Below are 9,995 nucleotides of genomic sequence, written 5' to 3' on the forward strand. Positions count from 1 at the left end.
GCGATGTTTGGTTTTCTTTAATTAATAGCAATCTTTTGATGTTCTGACTACCTGGCCTTTGTGGAAAAACACCTCTATATCCTGGCTCCTCCCACATCTCTAGGGACCAGTCCCTCAGAGCCCTGTGAGGTTGAATTCTGCGCTTAAGTCCTCAGTTTTGTCTACCAAATAAAACACCATTCTCAGCTTTCAGGCTGTGCATTATTTTTCAGTCGACACGCACATGCCTTCTCCACCGGTTCTAGACTTAGAGAAACTCATCTGTGGCTGCTCTGAAGGCAGCTAGCGCCCTGAGGGGACAGGAGACCAGAGAGCTGACCCGGTCACTTCCTGGGGCAGGTTGTCATAGGAACTGGAGGAATGAACAGCAGCTGCTAAAGGCACGAGACCTGCCCTGCCTGAGACACTGTCAGTTACGCTACCTCTCCCTTTCTCAAGCGACACTGCTGAAGCCAGCGCTGGCAGGAAGCCTAGAGCCTGATCTTTATGCCCTAGCATAAGAAGCCATCATTAGAAAGGAGAAATACTGCCTTTGAAGTCTTTGATTTTTCCAACCCATCTCCCTGACAAGTCAGGGGAGTAAACACTGAGTATGAAACATCCAGCATCAGAGAAAGAGTGGTCACTGCAGGACAGCAGATTCTTAGAGCCCCATCTCCTGACAGAGTCCTCACATGGACACACGTGAGGCTGGAGAGTCACAGCCTTGCTGGCCCTCACCCCACAGCTCCAGCTCCACCTTGAGAGAAGAGCCAGATCTGCCCTCAGACCCGATCATCAGTCATCTCAAGTCAGATCACTGGCCTGCAAAGTTGTTGGAGAAATGAATTCAGGGACTAGGTTACATTTGGGAAGAGAATCAGGCTTTGAATCCACGGCACTACTCTGGGGAGGGTGATTGCAACCATGAAATTAAAAGACGCTTGCTCCTTGGAAGGAAAGTTATGACCAACCTAGATAGCATATTAAAAAGCAGAGACATTACTTTGTCAACAAAGATCCATCTAGTCAAGGCTATGGTTTTTCCAGTAGTCATGTATGGATGTGAGAATTGGACTATAAAGAAAGGTGAGTGCCAAGGAATTGATGCTTTTAAACTGTGGTGTTGGAGAAGACTCTTGAGAGTCCCTTGCACTGCAAGGAGATCCAACCAGTCCACCCTAGAGGAGATCAGTCCTGGGTGTTCATTGGAAGTGCTTATGCGGAAGCTGAAACTCCAATACTTTGGCCACCTGATGCGAAGAGTTGACTCATTTGAAAACACCTGATGTTGGGAAAGATTGAGGGCAGGAGGAGAAGGGGAGGACAGAGGATGAGATGGTCAGATGGCATCACCAACTCAATGGGCATGAGTCTGGGTAAACTCCAGGAGTAGGTGATGGACAGTGAGGCCTGGCGTGCTGCAGTCCATGGAGTCGCAGAGTTGGACATGACTGAGCGACTGAACTGAACTGATCTAGAGAAGTGCTTCTCATTAGATGGAGCCCAGGAGGAGGCTTCCCTGGAGGAGGTTTCCCTGGAGGAGGCTTCCCTGGAGGAGGCTTCCCTGGTGGCTCAGAGGTTAAAGCATCTGCCTGCAATGCGGGAGACCCTGGGTCGGGAAGATCCCCTGGAGAAGGAAATGGCAACCCACTCCAGTACTCTTGCCTGGAGAATCCCATGGAGGGAGGAGCCTGGTAGGCTACAGTCCATGGGGTCGCAGAGTCGGATACGACTGAGCGACTTCATTCACTCACTCAGGAGGAGGCTCGTGGGGCAGGCATATGGCAGAGTCTGTGCCAGGGAACCAGCCAAGTCTCACCCACACACTAACTCTCTCCCCCTGGGCAGGGTATTTACTTTTCTGACTCTCTGTTTTCTCACTGTAAAGTGAGTCCATAACGTCCACCCCACCGAGTGGTCGAGGAGCACTTAATAGGTCAACACAGGATTTTCTGCTTCCCTCGTGGCTCAGACTGTGGCCTGTAATGCGGGAGACCTGGGTTCGATCCCTGGGTCGGGAAGGTCCCCTGGAGAAGGGTATGGCTGCCCAGTATTCTCGCCTGGAGAACCCCATGGACAGAGGAGCCTGGCAGGCTGGTTAAAGGGGTGGCAGAGTCAAACACGACTGAGCGACTTTCACTTTCACACCCCCACCACTCAACCTCTTTCTGTGAAGCTTGACTGAAGCCAGTTAAGAGAAGGACCCAAACGGAAGTTCATTTTGAGACTATGCAGGTCACTCTCTCCCGACCTTTGGTCCCCCAGGGTCCAAGTCACTGTCCTCTGCGAGCCGGGGTTCGGATCACCGTCCTGTGTCCTCAAGGGTCTGGGTCATTCTTCTGTCTCCCAGAGGCCAGAGCACTACTGAGCGACACCCACTCCGAAGCCTAGCCCCGGGAGTTGAGTAGGGAGAAGGCGGGACGCCCCCAGTCCTTCCCGCTGCCAGGAGCGGTGGCTCAGCGGTAAACCGTCTGCCTGCAGTGCAGGCGCCGCAGGTTCGGTCCCTGGGTCGGGAAAACCCCATGGAGGAGGGCCTGGCGACCGCCCCGGTGGTCCTGCCTGAAGAACCCCCGGACAGAGGGGTTCTGTCCGCAGAGGCAGAGTAGGAGCACTGACGCGACTTTGCGCGCTCACACGCCACAACCAGAGCCCGCACCCAGCCGCTATGGAGAAAACCCCGGCGTCTGCCTGTTACCTCCCTCATAATACAGAAACGCCACGGAATACCGCGAGATTTGGACCCGGTACACGGCACTACAGATATCGCGAGATGGTGGGATGCCTGCCTGCCTGCCGGCCTCCCTCCCACTTCCAGGCACAGGAGGCCTCGCGACAAGTGGGAAATATCGCGAGAGGACGTTAAAGGACTTCCTTGTCCTATCCAGGCGGGGCGGGAAGACGAAAAGGTGGTGGTGAGGCTGGGCCTTTCTGGGGACGATGCCATCCGCATTCTCCGTCAGCAGGTTCCCCGTCAGCATCCCCGCCGTGATCACGGTAACTCGCGGCCTTACCCGCCACTTCGGCCGCTGGCGCAGAGGGCCGCTCGTAATTTTCCAACAAGGACGCCCGCGGCGCCGGACGGGGCGTTCCGGGGCGGGGCCTGGAAGGGGCGGGGCTCGGATAAGGGGTGGGGCCCGGTGGGGGCGCGACCCAGGTGGGCAGGGCCCGGGTTAGGGGCGGGACGTTCTGGGACGGGGCCCCTAAATCGGCGAGGTTGCTGCGAGGCGCAGGGAAGGGGTCGGATCTGGGCTTGGATGCGAGGACTCGCAGTGGGCAAGCGGCAGGCGCGGGCCTCGCCTCCAGCCCCTTACCCGCGGGGGACCTGAGCCTCCGGGAGGGGGTCCTAGTTTAAGGGTGCGGACCAGCCACCCCTAGAGTTTAGCTGACCTGAGGTCTAGCGCTGTATGGAGGGCAGCCCAGATTTTCCGAGGCTTTAATCACTGGTCTGCTGCTGCTAAGTCACTTCAGCCGTGTCCGACTCGGTGCGATCCCATAGACGGCAGCCCACCAGGCTCCCCCGTCCCTGGGATTCTCCAGGCAAGAACACTGGAGTGGGTTGCCATTTCCTTCTCCAATGCATGAAAAAGTGAAAAGTGAAAGTGAAGTCGCTCAGTCGTGTCCGACTCTTAGCGACCCCATGGACTGCAGCCTACCAGGCTCCTCCGTCCATGGGATTTTCCAGGCAAGGGTACTGGAGTGGGGCGCCATTGCCTTCTCCAATCACTGGTCTAGGGAGCTGGAAATAGGAGTTGTAGCCTTACCTCCGCGGGGACCCGGTGCATTCCAGAACCAGGCTTCCCTGTCTTCTCTCCCAGAATGGAAAGTCCTGAGGTTCTCCCAGCTTGAAGCTGTGCTTGACAAACAGGGAAGCCCTCAGTGATGTGTGGACGGTCCTCCAGGGACATGAGCGACAGTCCCTGGGCGGGGGCGCATGTTTCCCCTCCCTTCTCCTCCCGATCCCGTGTCCTGTGAAGCCTGGTGGGCGCTCTGGACATGCGCAGAGAAGACGGCATGTGAAGCCTGGCCCCAGTGCGAGTAGACCCTGACTTGTTTCTGCTGTGTGTCCTCCAGCAGACGGACTGGACGGAGCCCTGGCTCGTGGGGCTGGCTGGCTTCCACGTGCTCTGCCTGCTGCTCACCTGCTTCTCATCCCAGAGGTACAGGCTGCAGGTGGGGCACTTCCTGTGCCTGGGTGAGTAGAATCAGCAGTCCTGCGGCTCAGGGTTCAGACTGCTGTAATCGGGGGTGTGTGTGTATGTATGTGTGATCTGGGGGTGGGTGGGTGTTCTCTCTGCAGCCTCATGATATGTAAAAGCATTTGTAAGGTCTCCCCATCCTCCTCTCTCTGATTTCAGACCACTCCCATATTTCACTTTTGGTTCCTATAAAAATAAACTTCATTTTGGATATTGGACTTGAAAGGAGTCTTTCAAGTACCTGCCGTGCTTCCAGGAGGGTGCTGAATACTGGTGACACAAACACGAGCTGTATTTGCTGAGACGCTGACTCTGTACATGGCCCCCTCTGTGAGCTTAGCCTCTCAGCTTGCTCTGGGAGGTGCACACAGGGAAAAAATATAAGATCCACAGTATAAGGTCTGTGCATATAAGATCCATCGAGATTCAGAGAAGGGACAGAGTTGTGTGGAATCATTGAGAAGAATTTCACAGAGAAAATGAAGTCCCGGTGTGGGGCATAAAAAGAGAGAAGAATCTCTTTTTCTTTAGGTGAGACAAAGAACAGGTGTCTGGCCGGCACGTGGGGCGAAGGCACCCGTGAGAGTACCAGGGTGACAGAGTCGGCGTTGGGTCAGTTGTCAGAGAAGCACGTGTCTGATGTTGACGAGCTAGACATGTGTTCAGATAGGAAGGGTGGGCCAGGGCCTCAGAGGCTAGGCTGGGCTCTTAATCTTGCAGCCGTTGGGAAGACACCGAAGATTTTGCTTGTAGTTTAACAAGATGCAAAAACTCATATTAAAGGTGATGTTTCAGTTGGCCGTGTGCAAGGCAGGAAATCCAGACAGGAGGTTATCCCGTGGCCCACGTCGCAATGAGAAGCAGTGCGCCAGGCCAGGGAGGACGTTCCTCCCGTCTGTGAGGGGCCCTCGTGAGGAACGTGCTGGACAGACAGGCTCCCGAGCTGCATAGCACGGCCTTGTTCTTACGTTTGAAGCGTCGGTTCCGAAGGACGTGTAGGCTGCGGTGGTCAGCCGCCCTCTGACTTCTCACCCAGGGTTCTTTCTCCTCAGTGACCTTGGTCTACTGTGCCGAGTACATCAATGAAGTGGCGGCGATGAACTGGAGGTGAGCGGTCCTGGGCACGCGGCCTGCGTCTGAAGCCACCCCTGTCAGCTGTAGGCACCCTCAGGCGGCATGCAGCTCTTGTTTACAAAGACCCCCGCCCTGCCCCACCCCAGGCTCCTCAGCTGTGAGACGGGGTGGTCGCTGTCCAGAAGCGCTCTCGTCTGTGATGGGGAGCTCGTGGCCCGCCCAGGGTTTACTTGGTGTCCTCAGTCCTGAAAACGCTGGGTCCCGGGTTTCCAGGACCCCAGCCGCTCCCTCCTTGCCTGCGTGTCCTTGCCTGCACACGCGCCTGGGTGGCCGGGTCCCTGTCCAGGGAACACACTTCCCCTGACCCCGACACTTTGCAGATCCATTCCCCCGCCTTCTGCCCCTCGGGGGTCGCAGCTTCTCCTTCTGCCTTCTCAGGTCAGGCAGGAGGCTGATACAGGCGGGGAGGGCAGCACAGCACCCCTAGCACCGCCCCTCCCTGGGGATGATGCCACCCAGGTCGCGCCCTGCTTCTGGGTCTGCCCTCGGCCTGACCCCGGGGCTCTGAGCAGTCACAGCCCCAGCCTGGCTGCTCCAGGCCCTGCTGTTGGGTACAGAGCCTGCCCTCTGCCCACACGGGTCCCATTCCTCCCCACTTTGCCTCCTGTTTCTGATCAGGACACACGCCTCCCGACCAGCCCTCAGTGGCCTGGGCCCCGCCCTGCAGGGCTCTGTGCCCTGTGACCCAGAGCTGCGCTGCGTGACTCAGTCAGTGACCTGAGTGTCCGTCATCCCTGAGACCCTGGAGGGCAGCCTGGTTTGGCCACGCTGCCCCGCCCCCTGCCCCCGGGGAGGCCCTGCGCACGTTGCCCACCCCGGAGGCCTTGGGTGTAGGCCGCTGCTCTCAGCCCTCCAGAGGGGCCGGGGTCGTCCCTCCGCAGGGTCAGGAAGGTCGCATCTGACGTGGGACTGTGAGCTCTCCCCATTGCAGTGGTGAATCTGAATCTGACCACCTTGTCCTCCTGTGCTCAGCGGCTCCTGCTGGGGTCCCGGGTGGTGTGGGAGTGGGGGTCCTGGCAGTCCTGGGGGGGCCGTCCTGCCCCCAGTGAGGGGTGAGCTTGCTAAGACACTGTGAGATAGAGAAAGTCTATCTAGAGATAGAGATAGGAATGCCGTTTGTGACAGCAGGTGACCTGTAAATCCTTCTTAAAACAGATTGTTCTCCAAACACCAGTATTTCGACTCGAGGGGCATGTTCATCTCCCTTGTGTTCTCTGCGCCTCTGCTGCTCAACGCCCTGGTCATCGTGGTAGGTGCCTCACAGGCTCCCCGCGCTGTCCTCCTCCGCTGACGTAGGTCCAGTTCTGACCACGTCCGCATGGTTCTTTCCAGGTTCTGTGGGTGCGCAAGACCCTGGCGGTGATGACTGACCTGCGGAGCTTACGGGAGCAGCGGAGGGCGCGGGCGCGGCCCAAGGAGGAGTGACTGCTCCGCTCTAGCTCCGAGCAGCCTGCTGTCCATACAGGCGTCTTCTCAGCCCCCGGAACACACACATGCAGACATGCTGTGAGGACAGATGCAGCCTACTACGCCCTGGGCGCACACCGGGCCTGAGGGGCACTGGTCTCTCCAGTTAAACTGGACAAACAGCAGTGCAGGGCCCTCCCGAGGCCATGTGTCCACAGCCCCCCGTGCCTGGTGTGAGCTATCAGATGCCCCGTCTGCCTGGAGACAGGGTCTGAGCGAGGGGCAGTGCCACCCACGCCTGGGCAGACCCACCACCCCGCTCACCCTGGTCTGTCTGCTTGGTGGTAGCCTCTCTGGGTGTGGCCACTGGACAGAACACGAGGGGCCACCTGCCTTCCGTCCAGTTGGAGACGTGGGGGTCCATGGAGGCGGTGGTTAGATGAGCCCCTGGTGTTGCTTTCAGGAAGGACAGTTACAAGTAAACAGTTTCTGTGGCAAATACAGACGCTGACTGTCTCTGTGCTGCCCCTCTTTGTGCCCTTCGGTGCCCTGGGCGGGCGCTCTCAGGGCCACTGGAGCAGGCACACTGTTCCCCTGTGAACAGACTTGTGTGTGGGAGGTCGTGGGTCCTGTCCCGTCTGGAGCTGCAGCTGGAGGCTGACCGCTAAGCAGAGGGCCCCCTGTCTAAGCACAGCCCTCAAATAGGGATGATGCTGGTGGCTCCTGGTTTGGGTTTGAGAAGGTTTGTGCATGGTTACCATAATTTTAACAAGTTAACTGAAACATGGCTGGATGGACATGAGTTTGAGCACGCTCCGGGAGTTGGTGATGGACAGGGAGGCCTGGTGTGCTTCAATCCATGGGGCCGCAGAGTTGGACACGACTGAGCAACTGAACTGAAATATACTTTTCAAATTTCAAAAAATAGTATTTGTTCATATGGAAGTATTTATATTTAGAAGTTCAAAAGGTGACACTTTGACAGATTATGAAATTACATTTTGAATCCAGATAAATAAAGTTTTTACAGATAGTTACAAACTCCGGGAGTTGGTGATGGTCAGGGAGGCCTGCTGCTGCTAAGTCACTTCAATTGTGTCTGACTCTGTGTGACCCCATAGATGGCAGCCCACCAGGCTCCCTTGTCCCTGGGATTCTCCAGGCAAAAACTGAGTGGGCTGCCATTTCCTTCTCCAATGCATGAAAGTGAAAAGTGAAAGTGAAGTCGCTCAGTCGCGTCAGACTCTTAGCGACCCCATGGACTACAGCCTACCAGGCTCCTCTGTCCATGGGGTTTTCCAGGCAAGAGTACTGGAGTGGGGTGCCATTGCCCTCTCCAGGACAGAGAGGCCTGGCGTGCTGCAATTCATGGGGTCGCAAAGAGTCGGACACGACTGAGCGACTGATCTGAACTGAACAAACTCAGTAGAGAAACTATTTACTGAATTTTGACATTAGTTATAGAAGTGAATAGAACTTCCTGGAGTAGAAAATAGCAACCCACTCCAGTATTCTTGCCTGGAAAACTGCACGGACAGAAGCCTGCTGGGCTGCAGTCCTTGGGCTCACAAAGAATCGGACACGACTGAGTTCGTGTGCACAGAACTTCCTCGATACATCTCTGGAGCTTCTAACCTGACGTTTTTTCCAGTCCCTCCTTGATCTCTTAAACTTCTGTATGGAACATTTTAAAAATTGACTTAAAAAATGTCACGTCACGTGAAGTCAGATTTTAAACTTGTTGCACCTGGCAGCAAGCCTCACTGTGTGTTTTTGAGAATTACCAGTTGAGGGTGCTTAATGGTATCCTGGCTTCAGAAGAGTCCGCCGTGTCCAGAGTAATCCTCAGTGCAGGACCGAGCCGCTGGTTCCTGTGAGCCCAGGCGATGGCTGGGCCCTTGCAGAACCTGCAGTCAGGCCGGGGCCCCCGGGACAGGACACACAGATGGGAACATCCTGGCTTCGGCCCCGAGGAAGCCAGGGAGGTTGTGGGGGCATGTTCAGCCTCTGATTATTCAGTTTGTCTTAATATGGGACTGGCTGAATCGCAGTTTCCCTGTGATAATAGTGTAGCATGGTTAACTTTGGTGTTAATGACTCATCAACCTGAAGGTGTGGCATGGCCTTTTCACTCACTGGTGCATGCAGTCTGTTTTAAAATAGTTATGTTTTGTTTTTGCAAACACAAATTTTTGCTTTTTAACTGTTTCTATTGAGTTCATATTCAGAGGCTTAAATTGCAGTGTTAACACTGTCCTGCTGCTTGGGGAAGTCCTACAAGCCATAATTGTGCCAGACCTTTCAGCACTTTGTCTGAAGTGTGCGTCTGTGGCCCCCTTTAGAGGGTTTGGGGTGCACGAGCTCGCTGTGCTGGGGGTCTCTCGGTCGGTGAAGGAAGGCACATCCCCAGTCATGCCTTCCTATGGCCCCGTGTCACCCCAAAGCTTGAGCAAAAGGGTGTGTACTTGGAGCCACAGAAGGGTTCCTGGTTACGTGAAATAAAGGAGCAAAACTGTTAAGATGATGCTGTGTCTGTGGCTGTTTTGAGCAAATTGCACTTCACTTGGCGGTCACCTGCCGTATCCCTGCAGCTCAGCAGGCATCCATGGATGGGACACCAGGGCCAGTGTCTTTTCCTGACAGGTTTGCCTGCTGAGAATCGTCGTGCAAACCACGGGGAACAGAAAGAAGGCGTTGCCATGAAGTTACTCAAGACAGGCTTTTTGCTCTTTAAATTATGTTTTGCAAGTCGTTACTGATACAGTTATTTAAACAAAATAGTAGATTAAGGGAAGTCAGATTTGAGTGTTGAAGTTACAAGCATTTAATGGTAAAAGTTGCAAAATTAAAGTTGTAAATTCAGGCAGTTTATATTTTGACAGTGTAAAAGTTTATCAAGAATTTCTGAAAACATGCTTGATGTATTATATGAAGATTTAAAATTTTGACATAATTTAGTAGAAATTTGTGGGGGTTTTGTTCTCTTTTTGCAGCAGAACGCACAGTTGTCACCTCACTTTGTGACCGATGGCCTGCTCAGGTTGGGCTTAGTGACCAGGGGACCCATCTGCCAGCCGAGGGGTGTGCCTGACCAGTGCAGAGCACCCGCCGTTTACCGCCCGGAGTCTCCACCTTGACTGGAACAGACGAGACACGGGAAACAGACAGAGGTTGCAAGTTGGGGTGCGTGTGGCCTGAGCTGTCAATTCTGTCCCCAGCAAATTAAAGCACTTGCACAATTAACTCACAATCAGGAACAAGAGCCACAGAACACTT

At 55.1% G+C, this 9,995-nt stretch overlaps 1 protein-coding gene across 1 annotated transcript; it reads left to right on the forward strand.

The window, feature by feature from the left end:
- Positions 1-2,761: 2,761 nt before the first annotated feature.
- TMEM18 (transmembrane protein 18) lies at positions 2,762-9,243 on the forward strand. Its single transcript, XM_027550745.1, has 5 exons — positions 2,762-2,976; positions 4,054-4,174; positions 5,231-5,285; positions 6,468-6,561; positions 6,645-9,243. The coding sequence occupies exons 1-5, from the start codon at positions 2,920-2,922 to the stop codon at positions 6,735-6,737; spliced, it is 420 nt and encodes a 139-aa protein (XP_027406546.1). The 5' UTR covers positions 2,762-2,919; the 3' UTR covers positions 6,738-9,243.
- The last annotated feature ends 752 nt before the right edge of the window (positions 9,244-9,995 follow it).

This window comes from Bos indicus x Bos taurus, chromosome 8 (assembly GCF_003369695.1).
Source record: "Bos indicus x Bos taurus breed Angus x Brahman F1 hybrid chromosome 8, Bos_hybrid_MaternalHap_v2.0, whole genome shotgun sequence".
NCBI lineage: Eukaryota > Metazoa > Chordata > Mammalia > Artiodactyla > Bovidae > Bos > Bos indicus x Bos taurus.

Excerpts from the sequence above, each read along its gene's own strand:
- TMEM18 (XM_027550745.1), top strand. The coding sequence starts at position 2,920 with ATGCCATCCGCATTCTCCGTCAGCAGGTTCCCCGTCAGCATCCCCGCC. Across the intron at positions 2,977-4,053 it reads GCATCCCCGCCGTGATCACG|CAGACGGACTGGACGGAGCC; the intron begins GTAACTCGCGGC and ends TGTGTCCTCCAG. Across the intron at positions 4,175-5,230 it reads GGGGCACTTCCTGTGCCTGG|TGACCTTGGTCTACTGTGCC; the intron begins GTGAGTAGAATC and ends CTTTCTCCTCAG.